Source organism: Crassostrea angulata, unplaced genomic scaffold, assembly GCF_025612915.1.
Source record: "Crassostrea angulata isolate pt1a10 unplaced genomic scaffold, ASM2561291v2 HiC_scaffold_321, whole genome shotgun sequence".
Taxonomy (NCBI): Eukaryota; Metazoa; Mollusca; class Bivalvia; order Ostreida; family Ostreidae; genus Magallana; species Magallana angulata.
The window spans coordinates 40,642-60,753 of record NW_026441874.1 but is presented as its reverse complement, the minus strand read 5'-3'; the positions used below and the strand labels follow the sequence as shown (position 1 = coordinate 60,753).

Sequence of the window (20,112 nt, the reverse complement as noted above, 5' to 3'; positions counted from 1 at the left end):
GTGGAAAACAATTGCAACCAATGAAATCAGTGACCTTACATGGTGTGCGCTCAATATAGGTATGGAGGCCTAATCGTACTTTTATCCAGTAAACTCGCGACAAAAGTAAAGTCGGATTGTGAAAGCAATACCGAAAGTAAAAGGTTTAAAATCATTTTATAGGTTATAGGCAAATCGAATTTCGATATTTAAAATTTTAAGCAAGTTTCTTTGTGAAAAATGATGGGTAGTTGTAATGTAGTCCGGGATATATGTCCCGGAGTTATGTCCCTAGATGTCCCAAATTACTGTTTTGGCAATATTTATTAAACTATTAGGTATTATGAGATTTCTTATATCGGGTATGTAAAGTAACTAGTTAAAAGTATTTTATACGAATTTGGTATTATAAGACATCGTTGTTTGTCTATTATCGCTATTTAGTTTTGCCCAGAGTGTAAATGTAGTCCCGAGAATTCGGCAATAAATTTTGGTTTCCTGTTTTTTTAGCCCGTGTTAACATTACAAAGTAATAAATATTTACAATGAATTTTACTAGTCTATCTTTTAACATAGCTTTTTCATATGAACATATTCATTTTTATCGATAATTTAGATTTTAACTCCTTTTGTACGGTTATCATAGTTTAATCGCAGAACCTTATTTATAAATTCTTCATATATAATTATATATGTGTGTGTGTATGTGTGTGTTCAATCCCGAAGTAAACATAGAAAATCAAACCCAAACAAGTTATGTCATCATTTATCTATTACAGTGAACAGATGGAATATTAGTCCTTGAAAGTTTGATTAAAATTATATCTGTATTACGTGATATTTTTATTCGAGGCGCAGCCAGGTCACATGTTGGTATTTACCGCAAAAGTGGAAATGTATTAAGCTGTCGATTATGATCATTAATTCGACATAATATTATGATATAAGTATTTCCTTGTAATGTATACATTAAGAAACGAACTAGTCAGTATAATTCTATTGTTTCAACTCGCAGTATTAGTTTTTATGCGGTTCGAATTTCCGGTTTGCATTATAATGTAAACATTTTTAGAACGTGTTGCAATTTGTAATTGGAAAAATCATAGTAACATTACACCATTATAACATCACGTTTATTTAATTACCTGTGAACTTTCTTGACAACATTACTATGTTGTTTACCCCTAGACAAGTTAATATTGAGCCAATGTTTTGTAATGTTTACATATTATTATTCTAATAATATGTGTGCCTGCTAAATAAACATGCCGAGCCTCTCCTCTGATCTTTTTTGGGATAACTATATATATATATATATATATATATATATATATATATATATATATATATATATATATATATATATATATATATATATATATATATATATATATATATAAAAGAAAAAAAAGCAACACTAACTGCAAAACAATAATTTGTAAAACGTCTGAAGATTTTTAACAATGAAAGCGCTTATGTTTTGCAGTAAGTGTTGCTTTTTTTCTTATATATATATATATATATATATATATATATATATATATATATATATATATATATATATATATATATATATATGTTATTTTCATTTTCTTACTGTTTTTTTTTTATTTTGTACCAGTCGGTATTGAATAAAGTTGAGTTTTGTTAATTGAAAAAATCTATAAGAAAATATATGAAATTTGCATATAAAAATAAAATAAATTTAACAACAACGAGATTAACCATATTAGATGAGCTTAAAATTATTTATTTAATTGTACTCTGATGTTCCTTGATGTCCCAGTTTAATGTTATAATGTTTATAAATATTAATGTAATTATTCATTCTGTCATTTAAGAAATACATATAATATATCTAAAATTACTGATTTCTAGTAAATGACAGACAAACAAAGCTTAATTATAATTGCTGTAGTTTATTTTGCCTGTCAGTGAATAATTTGTAAATGTACGTAGTCCCGAGAAATCGATCAGCAATAAATTGGATTACTAACAGTTTACCCGGTTTGGATTCTTTTTTGCTTTGCCCCTTATTTCAATATAAACTTCGATGTCCCACAGAAAACGGAGTAAAAGTTGCTTTATCGGTAAATTAAAAAAATTAATCCACGTTAAATGAAAAACAATATTTAAAGAAAATCGTCAGTAAAAAAGTTTTTAATTTTTATGGTTTTTTAATGTTTAGATTGACGACAAATATAAACCGGAAACCGAATATCATTGCTGGTTTCTCGGAACTACATTTACACTCTGAGCGAGAGATATTTTGCGATTAAAAACCAAATAGGCGTTATTACAATGCAGATTTTATGCGGCGTACTTATAATAAATGACCTTACAAAATCCTTGAGAGATATCTCTAATAGCCGATTTTATAGTAAACTATCGGTGATAAAAGTAAAACGGGACATCACGGGACATACCTATATCCTGGACTTCTTTTACACCTACCCAAATAAAATAGAGCGCGAATAGGCCCCCATACCTAAATAAGCGTTTGACGCACACTTGGAGATCAGTTTTGATTAGCTGCAATCGTTTTTCACTTGCCTGGATTTGAGGAATGAGACCATGTCGTACTCAAATGAAATCGATCTTTTTGAAGACATAAACACTTTGTTTATACGCAACTTCCGGGGTGCATTTAATTTCGGCCTTTTTTTAAACGCATGTGCGGAAAAATCGACACATATACTTTTTATAACGAATGTTTAATTATGAAGTAAACATGTCAGAGTATACTCGCCCCAGTAGTAGACATGATGCGCTTTTTCTCCAGAAAAAAACTTTATCCGAGTTGAACTGATATTGAGTCCCATTTGGTATGTAAAATAGGTATACATATACCATTCACTGACAGGCATTTAACCACCAAATGGGACTCAAATCACCAAACGGTGGTCGGTGCTCAACCTGTGAACAATGAACATTAGTTAATGTAACTGTCTAGGTATAAGACAGCATGACTTCAGCTACGTTCTTTGAAATTGCCTTTGATGACCTGGAGTTCTATGAGAGATGTGGAAGGGGGTCATTTGGAAGTGTGAACAGAGCAAAATGGAAGTCAAAAAACATCATCGTGGCTGTGAAAAAGTTACATGTATTAGACAAAGAGGTAAAGTACTTTCGTGTTGTCATGTGATGTCAATAGTCTTGTGTTTCCGATAGTCTTTTTTTGTCGCGCGAATTTACCCCAAAATAACGTATTTTTTAATTACTTACGACATTGGACTAACGGAACCTAGCTTCTTTCATCTTCTTAATCGTTGCAAAGCATGTCTTAAATTCAGAGGTGCTTGAATAAAAGTTCACGAGATTTCCCAGTGATTTGTTCAGTTTTTGTGAAATTTCGAGCGGAAGTATAATTAAGTGTTCGGATGATATTCTCAAAATACGCAAGTACTGGTCGTTTTTAGCTCACCTGAACCGAAGGTTCAAGTGAGCTTTTCTGATCACCCGTGTCCGTCGTCCGTCCGTCCGTCCGTCTGTCTGTCTGTCCGTCCGTCTGTAAACTTTTCACATTTTCGACTTCTTCTCAAAAACCACTGAACCAAATTTAACCAAATTTGGTACAAAGCATCTTATAGAAAGGGGATTATAAATTTCTAAAAATAAAGGGCAAAGCCCCTTTTCAAAAGGGAGATAATTGCGAAACAGTGAGTATAGGGTGCGTGTCGTTAAAAATCTTCTTCTCAAAAACCACTGCACCAGAAATGCCAATTTTTACACAAAAGCTTGTATATATAGTGAAAATTCTAAGTTGTAAAAATCTTGACCCTCGGATTAAAACTGGGGCCCCAGGCGGGGTTCAAAGTTTAACACAGAAATACATAGGAAAATGTTTAAAAAATCTTCTTCTCAAGAACCACTGCACCAGAAATGCCAATAATAACACATAAGCTTGTATAGATAGTGAAAATTCTAAATTGTAAAATTCGTGGCCCCCGGACCAGAATTGGGGCCCCAGACGGGGTTCAAAGTTTAACATGGAAATACATAGGAAAAATGTTTACATGACTTTTGTTCCATTTATTTAACTGCATTGTGCACCAAAAAAACCCAACTAGGTCTCCCTGATTATAGACACTCACTGCATAAGTATATAAGGTTGTTTCATCAAGAAATGACGGATGAATGCGATAAGGTATAAAAATTCACTATATATTATTTTAGTTCATCGCTTACATTTTATTTGGATACCGTGCCCGATGAAAATAAAAATTAATATATAAATTTATTTGTTATCGGGCACGGTCTCAAAGCTAAATATAAGCGATAAATTTATCTTGTGATTTTGTTGCAAGATTGCAGCTAGTTTGGTTGAGCAATATAGATACGGCAGATCAACGCACGTGGTGTGGATTTATTTGTAAACACCCATACCATAGATAATCTTGTTTCACACGGGAAATAAATTTAAAAACAAGTATGTTTTATTATAATTAGTGAAACACTGTTTATGCATTACAAATGATGAACCCGTAAAATATGTTTGAAGAGTGTTAAAAGCAGAAAGAAGATAATTTATTTATGAACTTTGAAATTTCTCCGATTTTTGTAACCATGATGAGTTATGATTCATTGTATTACAAATGCATCACTACGTATTTTATAAGGAAATATACTGAGTATACAATCACATGGTGATGTTGAAATTGCATTTAAAAATATAGTTGCATATTGTGGTATTTATGGACTAATTGTACGTACTACCTAACTCAGACAGCGCGTACAGGTGTCAAATAACAGTATTTCACTGAAGGTTTACGTCAAAGCATGGCTGAGGCAAAATAATTCCCGAATTTTCCTTTGAATTCGGGGCGTTTCCGCACGCGGCAGGAGCTGAATTTTTTATGAGATAAAAAACAATTTGTAAGAGGTCTAACTATTTCAGTTTTGTAATAATGCGAGGTCATTTAAATGTTTGATGCGTGTTGTTTCCGGAAGGGGGGGGGGGTGGGGGTTAAAGGCCCGTTCTTCATTTTCAGGCACATGTGTAACTTGGAGGTAAACAAAGTCTTACGCCTTGCTGGATGCACGTGTGTATTTTGCTAGAAATTTGTAAATGAAGCGTTGTTTAAAAAGATGTCAAGAGGATTTTTTTCCAGAAGTTCGTTTTGAATTTTTAATCTGTATGTAAAGTTGTGCAATTTTGGTTAGAAAATATAGTAAAATTTAATGCTGTAGTGACACCTGCACGGATCTCCGCGGGCTACCTGGGCGAGGACAGATGTGTCCCGGTGCACGGCGAGGGCTATAGTGACCTCTTGTTGATGAACCCATGTTTTATGTGTATTTGTATGTTGTCTGCTTGGCAATAAATACTATAATATGTACGAACTTAGTTGCACAAAATATTTTTATTCTGATATTATATGATATACGACTATTGGTACAGCAATTTGAATTAATGAAACCTATCATAAAGAAAATGTCAGCTCGAGGCCTTTGTGGGCGTTCCGGCATTTGGTATGAATAGTAAAGACTCTAAATTGTAGAAATCATGACCCTCGGACCAAAACTGGAGCCCCAGGCGGGGTTCAAAGTTTAACATAGAACTACATAGGAAAAATGTTTTAAAAATTTCTTCTCAAGAACTACTGCACCAAAAAATGCCAATATTTACACAAAAGGTTGTATCAATAGTGAAGATTCTAAATTGTAAAAATCGTGACCCCCGGACAAAAAGTGGGGCCCCAGGAGGGGTTTAAATTTTAACATATATAGGAAAATGTTTTAAAATCTTCTTCTCAAGAACTATAAATAGTTTGGTATATTACTATGCATACATGTACATCCTTAAAAAATGTAGATTCTAATTTGTAAAAATCGTGACTCCCGGACAAATAATGGGGCACCTAGAGGGGTTCAAAATTTAAACATTTTAAAAAATATAAAGAAAACGTTTAAAAATGTTATTGTTTGTGGAATTACTATGCATGCATCCCTGGCTTATGTAGATTCTTAATTGGTAAAATCGTGACCCCCAGACCCATACTGGGGCCCCAAGAGGGTGTCAAAGTTTATTATAAAAATATATAGGTAACGTTAAGAAATCTTCTTCTCAAGAATTACAGTGCTTCAATTTGTGAGATTACTAGCATGCATAAAACCTTGGATAATGTAGGTTTGATAGTTTTAAAATAGTGACCCTTGGACTAATACTGGGGACCCAAGCTGGATTAAAAATTAAATGTAGAAGTATATATGGAAAATGTTTTAAAATCTTCTTCTCGAGAACTACAATGCTTCAATTTGTCAGATAACTATGTAAGCATTCTCAAATAGTGTAGGTTCGAAATTATAAAAGCCGTGACCCTCGATCTAATACTGGGCCTCAAGAGGTGTTCAAAGTTTAGCATAGAAATATAGAGGGAAAATGTTCAAAAATCTTTTTCTAGGGAACTATAATGCTTCAGCTTGTAAGATTACTATGCAAGCATCCTTAAAGAATGTAGATTCCAAACAAATAAAGCTTTGGCACTGGACTAATACTGGGGCCACAAAAGGGGTTCAAAGTTTAACATAAAAAGATATATTGAAAATGTTTTTAAAAAGTTTTTCTCGAGAACTATAATGCTACAGTTTGTGAGATTACTATGCAAGGATCCTCAAATTGTGTAAACTCTAATGTAGTGGAACCAAGAGTTATCTTTCTTGATGTTGTTCTGTACAGTCTGGAACAAAGAATTATCTTTCTTGATGGTGTTCTGTACAGTCTGAGAGTAATTCCTCTTGATGTGGAACTTTTCTACGTTCTGTTTTTCAGGCTGTGTTCGTGCGGTCCCACCGCATTGCTTCACATTTTCATTCCTATGTTACTATTTATGTCGTTAAAGCCAACTATTAACCTCGGATTAATACTGGGGCCCCAGAAAGGGGTTCAATGTTTAAAATAGAAATAGCATAGTCTACGAAATAGAATGTCACAAGGAACTGCTGTTCAGGTGAGCGATGTGGCCCATGGGCCTCTTGTTCATGTCACATCCTACTTTGACATAAAACATGAAAATCTATTAAGATATATGTCTAATTTCATCATCTAGTGGTTATTTAAAGTAAACAATTATATTTAGAACACAGTTATCGTTCGTGTTCAGCTATACTAGGGGTTGAAAATAAAAACATCGGGTTGGTTAAAAAATCATAGCTATGTTTGATGCTTTTAATTTGCAATTCCATGTTTTTAAAAATTAAATGGGTGTCTGTTTTGTATTAAAACTGCGTATATAGAGCCATTTTTAAGGAACATTCTGCATACAATAGTACTGTAACAGTCTTTTTCACTATTTATGCTATTACGAGGTCAGGGACCCGTTTCACTAAAAGGCGTAAGATACGTCGAAACTTAAGTTAGAGTTCAGGGCGTACGCCAAAATTTAGCCTGATGTAAACTGCGTTTCACAAAGAGGCGTACGCCTGGTCGTAAATAATAGTATGGGACTAAGTTAAGGCCAGACTTACGTCCTTGACAACGAGCTTATGCACATGCGCATACAAATGATAAACATGATGGATACAGGATAGAGAGATACCTGTATCTAGTTGGATAAAAGATAGAACTTGACGTTTGATTATTGTGATTGTTGTGTGTGTGTGAGAGAGAGAGAGAGAGAGAGAGAGAGAGAGAGAGAGAGACTATCGACTGTTTTTCTTAATATACCGTTCTAACGTGTACTAGGCAAGTACAAATATAAATAATGTGTATAAATCATAGTAAGAAAGTTTCTATGCGGGAATTGATACCACTTATCATCTTATTTTATATGAATTTAATCAAATTTACATGACAGATTGTACAATTAAACGTTATGGTCAGCAACGATATTCCCAGCAACATAATTAGCAATCATTTTATGTTTACGCCGAAAGTTACGACTACCCTTGGCTAGGCGTAGATTTTGGCTTAACTTGACGCAAAGTTACGCCTTTTAGTGAAACGGACTTTAGTCCAAATATTTGACTTAAGTCCGGATTTACACCAGGATTAAGGCTACGCCGGATGTCTGCCTTTAAGTGAAACGGGCCCAGGCGCGGATCGAAAATTAATCCTCAGGGAGGATCGCTTCTAAGCATGTTATCTGTTGCAACAGCAGAAAAAAAATTATATTTTCAATTGTCACGTTAATTTCTAGAACTCGTTTTTTCACCAGTTAATAAAGATAAAGTTGAAAATCAATAAACGTCTAGATTTCATTTTTGACTACAAGTACTTAGATTCAAAAAGAAAGGGTCAAATAAAACATTGTGGTCTAAATGTACATGACAATAACATTCGCAGGGGTGTTTTTTTTATTGTAATAAATAACCTAAAAATTTTATTATGATATCACAATATCTGAATTTACTAATTGTCCGGTGAAAAATACCTGTGATGATGTATTTTCATAAAAAAAAATGTCATGACTTTGTACCGTTTTTCTTATTATCGAAGCCGAAGAGCGCTTTAAATTAAGCCTCATCTAAAATTAAGAACATACATGTAAATTATAATTATACAGATACATGTAATTAAGGTTTTCTGTTTCCAAAGGAAGATCTTATAGTTTTCGCACGATTTTTTATTATTAAGATGTTCCATTTCCAACGGAAGACCTCAGTGTTTTGGTACTGTTTCTTATTATTAAGGTCTTCCGTTGAAAACGGAAGACCTTATTGTTTTCGTACTGTTTCTTCTTATTAAAATTATTGCTTTGTTTCTATTCCTCTATTAAGGTCTTCCATTTCCAACGGAAGACCTTATTGTAATTGCTTTGTTTCTTTTCTCCTATCACTATCATTTTTAAGGCGTCGATCTAATGCTCGGCAGCCTTCTAGCGATCGTCTGGATTGGCAATCGTCCAAAAATTCATGCTCTGCACCGCCTTTTTAATGCGCATAAAAATAAGTTCCTTGAAGTATTAAACGTATTACAAGATTTGTATTCCTTATATTCAACTATATAACCCAACTTTGCCTCCCTGGTTATTGACAAATCATTGCATTAGTATACATTTGCTTAATTAAGAAATGGCGGATGAATACAATGAGGTGCAATGTAAACATTCACTAAAATATTATTTAAGTTTATCGCTTACATTTTGAATGGAGACCGTGCCCGATAGAAAGAAAATTTGATATGTAAATTTATTTGTTATCGGCATTGTCTCCAAAATAATTGTAAGCCATACACTTATCTATAGATTTTGTTGCAATTAATAAAAACACGATAATGCAGTTGGTTTGGTCGAGCATTTTAGATAGCACGTGTTGTGGATTTGTTTGTAAACAACCACAGCATAGGTAATCTTGTTTCAAACGGGAATTGAAATAAATAAAAGTATGTTTTATTATTATAATTAGGGACACACTGTTAATGTATTCAAATTGTGAGCCTGACAAAATTGCAAAGACTTTTTAAAGCAGAAAGAAAATAATTTTTTTTTTAACTTTGAAATTTCTTCGATTTTTGTAACCATGATGAGTTATTGTATTATAAACGCATCACTACCTTTTTTATAACGAAATATACTGATTATTGTTTTTGAAACAGCACAAAACGTAATTTATTTCTTTTTTTTATTCTAATATTATTTGATATACGACCATTAGTACAGAAATTCAAATTATTGATATCATTCTATATTATAAAAGAAAATGTCAGCTCGACGCCTTTGTGGCCGTTCCGGCCTTTAATTTTTCTTTGACGATTCAACCGATTTTGGTGAAACATTCAGATCACTGTGAACACAAAATTTGTAAGAAATTTATCGATCAATTTTTTGTCTTCACTTCCGGTCCAGAGATATATTTTATCGTATCAAATAGGACATAAGACCTACTCGTTACTCGTAACGAGACCCGTGTGAGGTCTTCCGTCTTCCAACGGAGGACCTTATTGTTTTCGTACTGTTTCTTCTTATTTTTTCCTCAAATTTTGTGCACGCGATATCTCATAAACTATTCGGCCGAATTTGACTACGAAAATTAGGTACTAATTTTTTATGAAAATCTTCATACGATTTGATCTGAATTTTTATATCAGCTGATATTTTGTTAAGACATATATAACATAAGTAGTAGATAATCAAATTTAGGGGCCAAGAGACACGTCTATTACAAATAACTAAAAAACGATCAATATTTTGTAATGCATTATAGAGGCAAAGTTGTTGATCGTAGCAATATCTGTTTGGAAAAGTCATTACCACACCCATTTATGACATATTCAGGGGTTTTAGGGGTCAGTGTTCGTTCTCAAACTTTGACCCTATATATCTAGAGAAGGAGACATATTTTGTTAAGCATTGTAGAAAAGAAAATGCTTGTAACAATGATTTTTAACGATGCCATTAATCAAAGCACCAATGTCTGTCCCCATTGAGGAACTACAGGGCTAGCCCCTAAAATATTAAATCATTTGTATCTCACAAATGAACAACAATTTTAGGTGGGTGTAGGAACAAGAAATATTAGTATTCTTTAGAGCTGTCGAATAAATCTAGAAAAAGGGGCTCATCTCTTAAGTTAGGGGCCTAGATACTTGTTAAGTATATTACAGTACTAAAAAACGATCAAGATTTTGTAATGCATTATATAAGCAATGTTGTTGATCGTAGCAAAATCTGTTTAAAAAAATAATTGCCACAACCATTTATGACGTACCGTAGAAGCACTTTTTTTCGTAGGGTCAAAATTACATTGTTTTTATAGCAAATACCATTTCGTTGACATTTATTTTCGTCATATCGTTATCTCTTTTATTCTTTAATACTTGGGTTAAAAATTCGTCATGAATTTAAATCTGTTAATTTATACTGCTAACAAAAAATCAAAATTAATTCATCAATGAATATATCTGCTTCTGTAATTATGGAGTTGAGGAGGACTGAAAGCTGTGATCCTCAATGTAAAAAAAAATGTTGGGCATTGTTAGAAATTTTGGCAATCCTATACTTTATCTGAAAAGAGGTGGGTGGTATGAAGTTTTATCGACATTTCATCGTATTGTTTCAAAATATCAACCGGAAGACCTACTCGTTAATAGCTACGAAATCGTATCTAGTTATTAATTTTATTTTTTTTCCAAATTTGTGCACGAGATATTTCAAAATCTATTTTTTTTTTACAGATGTTTGGATGTGATCTAAATTCATACATTTTTGTTATTTTTTTTTCGTAGTCACTTCCGGTACCGAATTATGGGCCTATTTGTAGTTTTTGATGACCCATGTTGTGCGGCTATAAACTCGGACACCATTAAAGATATGAATATGAAATGTTTAAGATAGGTAGACTATAGTTTGAAGTTGTGCAGCATGAAGTTGTTTAATGCCTGTTGCGCCATTTTTTGGATCTCGCACAGGCACAAAAAGGTACGAATTTTCATTCAAAATTTTCATACGTTTGATCTGTATCTTTTTATCAGTTGATAATTTGTTAAGACATATAACAAAAGTAGTAGATAATTTTAAGTTCTTTTCAACAAAATGAATAAAAAGGGGCTCACCCCTTTAAAAAGAGGCCAAGACAATCGTAGACTCTATTACAAATAACATATAAACGATAAAGATATTGTAATGCAATATAGAAGCAAAGTTGTTGAGTGTACCAATATCTATCAGATAAAAAATCATTGCCACGCCCATTCATAACGTAATTAGGGATTTTTAGGGAGCAAAAGTATTTAAACTCTGACGCAATATATTTAGAGAAGGAGACATGTTTTGTTAAGCATTATAGAAGAGAAAATGTTTGCATTAATGATTTAAATCGCTTCAACTAATCAAAACACGAATGTCTGTCCCCATTAGGATCTAGAGGGCTGTTGTAACCACTATTGAAATTAAGCCACTATTGAAATAAATTATTTCAGTAGTGGTTGGGAATGTATTTCATTAGAAAATTCACCTTGCAACCACTATTGAAATAAAACCACTATTGAAATAAATTATTTCAATACTGGTTGGGGACGTATTTCATTAGAAGAATCACTTTGCAACCACCATTGAAATACAACTACTACTGAAGTAATCATTTTAATAGAAGTTGGGGATGTATTTCATAATAAGAACTATTTTACAGACACCATTAAAGTTCAACTTCTATTAAATTTATATTTTCAATCGTAGGTGGGAATGAATTACTTTATAAATATAACTATGTAATCACTATTGTAACACATTTTGAAAGAGAAAAGTTGTATATCATATTTGCAAACTATTTTGAAATGCAAGAAATCTAACGAATAACTTCAAATACACAATTATGTTACAATTTTCACTGCTGAGTAGAAATAAATAACCAATTCTCGCAAATAAACATACATACATTCGTTTATATCTAACAAACAATTTCAAATACACAATGAAGGTACTAACTATGAAGACTTGCATATTTTTGCGGTAATAATAATCAAGACTATGAAATGAATGTACTTATTTTAGGATTTTCACTCTTGTGCAGAAATAGCCAATCCTCGCAGATAAACATAAGGAGTTGTTTTCATATTTTTTCTTTACCTTTCTCTTTCTATAGATATATCATGTTTTATGAAAATTGTAAATTATTTGTACTAGAAGACAACGTTGTAAATTGCCAGAACTTCTATTTAAAACCCCTGAATATTAAAAAAAAAAATTTATAGCTTATATATCGTTATAGATATATGTTATAATGAATATCACTATTGAGATAAATAATTTCAATAGTGGTTGGGGATGTACTTCATTATCACCAATATTGAATGAAATAAATTATTTCAATAGTGGTTGGGTATGCGTTTCATTATAACCACTATTGAAAGAAATTATTTCAATAGTAGTTAGGTATGCATTTCATTACAACCACTATTGAAATAAATTATTTCAATTATGGTTAAGGATGCGGTTCACTACAACCATTATTGAAATAAAATATATCAATAGTGGTAGGGATGCATGTCATTTTAATGCTTATTATTCCGACTGTGCATAACACTTTCGGTTCCAGATGACAGGTGGTATGGGGAACATGACCATATAGAGGTAAATCAAAGAACATCATAATCAAAAAGGAATTCATTATCTCATAAAACACACTTCTTATCTTAAAAAACTCCCCTAGCAGAAAGAAAAGTGTTACAAACAGACATAATAATAGACATAAAACTGAAATGCATCATCAACCACTATTGAAATACTTTATTTCAATAGTGGTTGAAATGAAAGGTATCCCTAACCACTATTGAAATAATTTATTTCAATAGTGGTTGAAATGAAACGCATCCTTTACTACTATTGAAATAATATATCTCAATAGTGGTCATAATGAAGTACACCCCAACCACTATTGAAATAATTTATCTCAATAGTGATATTTATAATAATATTAATCAATAAATAATTATTCAATATACAGGGGGTTTAAAAAAAAGTTCTGGCAATTTACAAGATGTTCACTATTGTGCAAATGATATACACTATTCATAGGACATAATATGTCTGTAGAAAGAGAAATGTAAAGAAAAAAATACAAAATTTCAAAGTAATATTTATAAAGAGGTACGACTGAAAAAATAATTTAAATAGTAGTTGTACTTCAGCAGTGTCTGTAAATTGCTTTTAAATATGGAATACATCCCGGAACACTATTTAAATAATTTATTTCAATAGTGGTTGTATTTCAATAGTGGTTGCAAAGTGATTCTTCGAATGAAATACATTCCCAATCACTATTGAAATAATTTATTTCAATAGTGGTTTTATTTCAATAGTGGTTGCAAAGTGATATTTTTTATGAAATGCATTCTCAACCACTATTGAAATAATTTATTTCAATAGTGGTTATATTTCAATAGTGGTTGCAACACCTGTGTATGTAAATGTGTCTAAGCTATTTTGTTTTATTCGTCGTAACTTCCGGTCGTCACTGGAAGCTCTTCAAAAATAATTATTGTTACGCATTAAATTCTTTTTCCATAAAATAATTTTATAAGTATTAATCTATAAATAGGTTAACTATGTTATGTCAAATCAACAAAACAGAATCTACTTCCGGTGAGATATCTCAATTATCTCAGGTAGCTTTTTTAAAACGCAATTTGTACCCGTGCGATCTCAGAAACTATATGCGATCAAGACACGAAACTTTAATGGATGATAGACACTTGATTGAAAATGTGTTTAACTGGTTTCATTTTGTCTTCAGTCACTTCCGGTCCACACCGGAAGAGTTCAAACAAATCGAGCTGTTTATCAGTTTAACTGTTTTTCTTTGTTATTTTTAGTTAGATAAATGAACAAGAATGTGTATTAAGCAAGTATACAGGAATTATTTAATACAATTTACATTGAGCACTTCCGTTTGTCCATTTCCTGTACCGAGACAAAAAACCTTATTCCAAAGAGATCTCAAAAACGGTAACGACTTGAACAATCAAACTTTGTGGGATGATAGACCTATGTATGTACATGTGTTACCACTATTTTGTTTTATACAGCGTGACTTCCGCTCGTCACAGGAAGAACATCCAATTTTGTCTTTTTATTATATTTTGGTTATTTAGCATGGAAGTAATATTTAAGCAATAGAAATACAAAAAAAGTCATTTACACATGGTAAAAAACCAAAAAAAGTTTTACTTCCGTTGAGACATCTCAAAAATCTCAGGTAGCTTTCTTTTATAAAAACAAAGTACCAACAAGATCTCAGAAACTGTGAGAGATCAAGACACACAATTTATATGGATGATGGACATTTGATTGAACATGTCTTTTTAGGATTTTACATGTATTTGGTCGTACGTCACTTCCGGTTCTCCCTCGAAGCGTTCAAGCAATAAAAGTTTTCATTCTTTATCTTTACATTTTTTAAACATTTTTTTCTCAATTTGATGAACAGTAACGTACCGTAGGTAAATGCACTTAAATATCTACTTTTAATTTCTTAAATCACTTCCGTTTGTTCGTTTCCGGTCCCGAGACAAAAACCTTCAAAAACATTGTCTCAACGAGATAATATGTTTTACGGTGCTACCGTTCTGGCGAGCACAGCAAGAAATACACATTCCTTGCATCATTGTCAATCTAGTGTTATTTAAGTATCAACGAACGTCAAAGAATTTTTGAGAGAGTATTGCTCTACAATAAGTATGCCAAAGGTACTAATTTTAATGGTTATGATACATACAACGCAACCCCCTACCCCTCTCCCGAGAGAGAGAGAGAGAGAGAGAGAGAGAGAGAGAGAGAGAGAGAGAGAGAGAGTGCCCGGTCCATGTTTGTAGGTGTGTAATTTCCCACTTTTAAATTTATTAAATGGTTTGACTATATGCAATATCTGCATAAATTTTTTAACTGTTTATTTTTTCTCTTTATTCCTTTTTATTTACTTCAAAATGTCCTATTGTTTATTTCCTCCCTACTCATATACTTACCTGCCTACTGTACATGCATGCACAATTAGCTTAAAAATGGGTCGATTTGACAGTAACGTATGACTTTTGCTGTATATATCTAAATAATCTCTATATTAAAAAAAATTAAAAACAAATCATACAATGTCAATGAGGCAGGTATCGCAGTCTATACTGAAATAGCTAGTACACGCATTACAGATGTTTGATCCACCTGTAAATTTATCGCGGGAAATATAGCGCGAGAGCACTGTGACGTCATCCATGACTTTGTTCGTCTTTGTTTACGTATCAAGACTCAATATCACATATATCACAAAAAGGAGAAATAGTTTGGAAAGCAGTATAGAGTAAAAGATGCTTAGAATGCTTATCTAAACGGTATTCAACCATCAAAATTTTGTTAAACGGCCCCAATAAGGAGATAAGAGGTCGGCCCCTAAAACGTTCTTTTCCATATAGCTCAAAAACGGTAACGAATTTCTAAACAGTTGTTGAACAAAATATGTTTAATTGTAAGAGAACTTTCATTTGACATCAAGAAAAAGGGGCTGGCCTCTCAAATTAGGGGCTAAAAGGTCTCTGAAATCTTTTATCCATAGCACTTTACTGAAAAATATTTTGTAATATGTTAAGAAGCAAAAGTGTTAATCTTCCAGTTATGCATCCATTTATTATAAAAGTTTTCTCATGTTACGTAATTAGGGATTTTAATGGGGCTAGAAATCTTTTGATAAGAACTTTTAATTGTGAAATATTTTGTAATACATAGAAACAATTATGCTCATCGAAACATTATAAACCTATAAATTGTTTACTCCTTTGTTACTTAATTGGAGATTTTAAGGGGCCAGAAGTCAGAAATTTTGATCTTCAGTATCTCAAATTGGAGACAAATTTTGAAAAGTAAAATTAATCAAAACATTCTTTAGAATAATGTGCTTAACAATATGTAACCATCATTTTTTTGTTAACCGGTCCCTTAAAGGAGTTATAGGGTTGGCTCCTAAAATGATCTTTTCCAGATATTTCGAGAACGGTATATAATTTCTAAAAACTTGTTGAGCAAAATGTGTTTGACATGACATGAGCTTCTTTTGACATCAAGAAAAAGGGGCTGCCCCTTCAAATTCAAGATCCAAAGGGGTGTATAATCCTTCATCCATCGCACTTTAGATCCCCCCTCCGCTTTCCTGATATGTTTCGTTAATGAAGATCAAAGGCAATTTCATTTCCTCTTCTTAAAAATCGGACGGAAGACCTCCTCGTTGCTCGCAACGACATCGTGTCTAGTTATTATTATCCCCCCCCCCCCTTTTTGTCTCGTTCATTTCTCAGAGATGTCTTGATATATTTTCATGACATTTTCAGGGATGATTGGAAATAAAAAGATCTAGAGGTATTTAATTAGAGTTTTTCTAAATTCACTTCCTTTCGTCTGTTTCATGTCCCGTGACGAAAAGCTTGTCACCTCGAGATCTCAAAAACGGTAAAGACTTGAACATTTCAGGAGACCGATTTGGGTTTTTTCGCGGAAAAACTACAATAGCATAACTCTTTATTTTTTAACCATATGTAATTTAAACCAACTCTAGTTTATTTGCGAAAGTTCATGAAAATCGACCGTCTTGTTCTTTTTAGGGACCATCTCAAAATAGAGGTACATTTGATATAGGAATATATAGGAAACTGTCATTTTCCGCACATCATAGCAGTTTAAAAAAAATACTGCAATAGCCTTTTTTCTCAAATTGTTATCTATGATTAGTAATATCATTTCCTACCTTATATGTAAAAAACACAAAATTCTACCGTCTGGTTTTTAGTGGGGGCCATCTCAAAATATTAAAATGCACCAAATCTTGCTATATATTTGGATCATCACGGATGATGATTGGTATAATGGATTCATTCCAAAAATTAGAAAAATGTCGTCGAGGATAGCATCATTCTGTATATAAAATTTCAACGGCGTACAATTTTGACTTTTTCTTTTATGTTATTTCTTATAACGTACTGCTACAAAGCTTCATTTTATCATAACGTCATAAAAGCGCAATCGCAATGCTCCCCTACTGCACAACGTAAAAATCGTGTTAAAAATAAAAATTTCCTTTAAAAATCTAAATATTTTTATCTGTATTTTGTTTATTTATTGTGTTCAATTTTATAAATGATATCGAAAAAAAAATCATAAGAAGTATAAATCAACTGTATTATATTAGAATGCACAAAAACATGTGCAATGCAAACTAAAGTCGGCCTCCTTAAACTTTGTGGGATAATAGACCTACAGCTGTAGATGTGTTTAATCTATTTTGTTTTGTTCGTCGTAACTTCCGGTCGTCACCGGAAGTACTTCAAAAATTATTATTTTTACGTTTTTAATTTATTTTCCAAAAAATAAAAATGTAAGTATAAATCCTTACATATATCATCTATGCGATATTAAATTAACAAAAATATTTTACTTCCGGTTAGATATCTCAATTATCTCATATAGCTTTTTAAAAACACATTTTTTACCCGCGAGATCTCAGAAACTGTAAGTAATCAAGACAAAAAACTTTCACTGATGATAGACATTTGATTGAAGATATGTTTAAACAGTTTCATTTTGTCAGCCGTCACTTCCGGTCCACACCGGTAGAGTTCAAATAAATCAAGCTGTTTATCCATTTAACTGTTTTTATTTGATCGTTTTAGTTACTTTGATGAATAATAATGTAGACAATAAAAAATAAATTATATATTCATTGAGCACTTCCGTTTGTCCGTTTCCTGACCCGAGACAAAAAACTTTATTTCGACGAGATCTCAAAAACAGTAACGACTTTAACAACTAAACTTTGTTGGATGATAGAACAATGTTAGTACATGTGTTTACATTATTTTGTTTTATACGGCGTAACTTCCGGTTGTCACAGGAAGTTCACCAAAATTTGACTTCTTAAAATATTTTTATTATTTAGAATGGAAGTAACATTTAAGCAATAGAAATACAAAAGGTAATCTACTCATAGTTAAAATCAAAGTACTAGAAGTACTGATAGACGGAGTTATCATTTCTGAGGAAATTAAACTAATGACAATTTATGATGTTTTTTTCATTTAAGAAAAAACAGCGCGCTTACCTCTTATCATGTTAGAATATACGCAAAGCGGTTTAGTATTACGGCAATTTAAGGTCGCGAGGATATTTTTCAGGTTGACACTAGAGTAAGGTAGATAATATTAAAATAATTAGTGTTGTTCTCTTATTTAAACCTTATAAGCTTGTTATATTACTACTTAAAGGTGTTTATTATTTACCAAAAAAGGAAGGAGGAAAATATTTTGCATCACAAAACAACATGGGAAACTGCACATGTTATTAAATGCATACAACTCGAATTACTCGAAAAATATAATGCAAACTATTTATGTACACATGTCTTTTCTTGCGTATATTTAGTTTAAGTCGATATTATTTCCTGTGTTTAGTGATTTGCAAACCCAAGGTAGAAAACGGCATGTCCAAGAAGTTTTCACACCGTTCAAGACAAAAGATAAACTCTAAATTGCAAACTACTTCGTCTAACCGTACAACACCCCCCTCCCCTTTCAATCTTACAGATTTGTTGATTAACGAGTGTCGTCGATCCAGATATTCATTCTCTTATTATGATCGTATGAGAGAGAGAGAGAGAGAGAGAGAGAGAGAGAGAATTATAGGCATGTAAAAACATAGTGACTTCCAAAATCACTTGCGGTGGGGGGGGGGGGTGCAGCTGTAAAGAAAGATACGTCTCCGCGGGAGATTGATTGGAAATACGCGAACAATATACGACGGAGACAAAGAAGCACACCATGTTTATTCATTAAATCTCATAATTATTCATTATTTCGTCCACCGCTAGATGGTGCTTATGGAATCCTCATTATTTGACGTCACGGGCAAGACAATCACAATATACGGAGGCTGTTATACAGCCTCGGTCTAAAAACGAAAAAATTTTACTTCCAGTGAGACATCTCAAACATCACAAGTAGCTTTCTTTTATAAAAATTTTGTACCCACGAGATCTCAAAAACTGTAAGAGATCAAGATATAAAACTTATATGGATGATAGACATTTGATTAAACATGTGTTTAACGGGTTTTTATTTGGTCGTCCGTCATTTCCGGTTCTCACTCGAAGCGTTCAAGTAAAACAAGGTTTTAAAAGTTCATATCTTTTTTAAACATTTTACTCAGTGTAATGAACAGTAACAAACCGTAAGTAAATGTACAAAAATATCTACTTTAAATTTCTTTAATCACTTCCGTTTGTCCATTTCCGGTCCCGAGACAAAACCTATTCTCAACGAGATATCATAACTAACAAAAAATTGATTATCCAAACTTTGAGGAAAGACAAAAGGATAAATATTTTGTTAAGCATTGCAGAGAAAAAAATGTTTGTATTGAAGCTTTTAATCGATTCCACTAATCAAAACACCAATGCATGTCCCCATTAAGGATCTAGAGGACTGGCCCCTAAAATATTCAATCATTTGTATCTCAAAAAAGATCAACAATTTTAGATCGGTGTAAGAACAAAAAATGTTAGCATTTGTGGGACCTTTCAAATGAACTCAAGAAAAAGGGGCTGGCACCTAAAATTAGGGGCCAAGAAACTTCGAAAGTCTTTTACACATACCTTAAAAACGATCAAGATATTGTAATGCATTATAGAAAAAAGTTGTTGATCGTAGCAATATCAGTTTGTAAAACT

At 32.3% G+C, this 20,112-nt stretch overlaps 1 protein-coding gene across 1 annotated transcript in view; it reads left to right on the top strand.

Annotated features, from left to right (window-relative positions):
• Window positions 1-2,938: 2,938 nt before the first annotated feature.
• The window catches only part of LOC128170108 (mitogen-activated protein kinase kinase kinase 20-like), a gene marked incomplete at its 3' end in the record, with an annotated part of 36,504 nt that continues 19,330 nt past the window's right edge, over window positions 2,939-20,112 (top strand). The window contains exon 1 of the mRNA XM_052836076.1: window positions 2,939-3,097. Coding sequence (XP_052692036.1) covers window positions 2,945-3,097 — 153 coding nt within the window. The remainder of the gene's footprint in view (window positions 3,098-20,112) is intronic.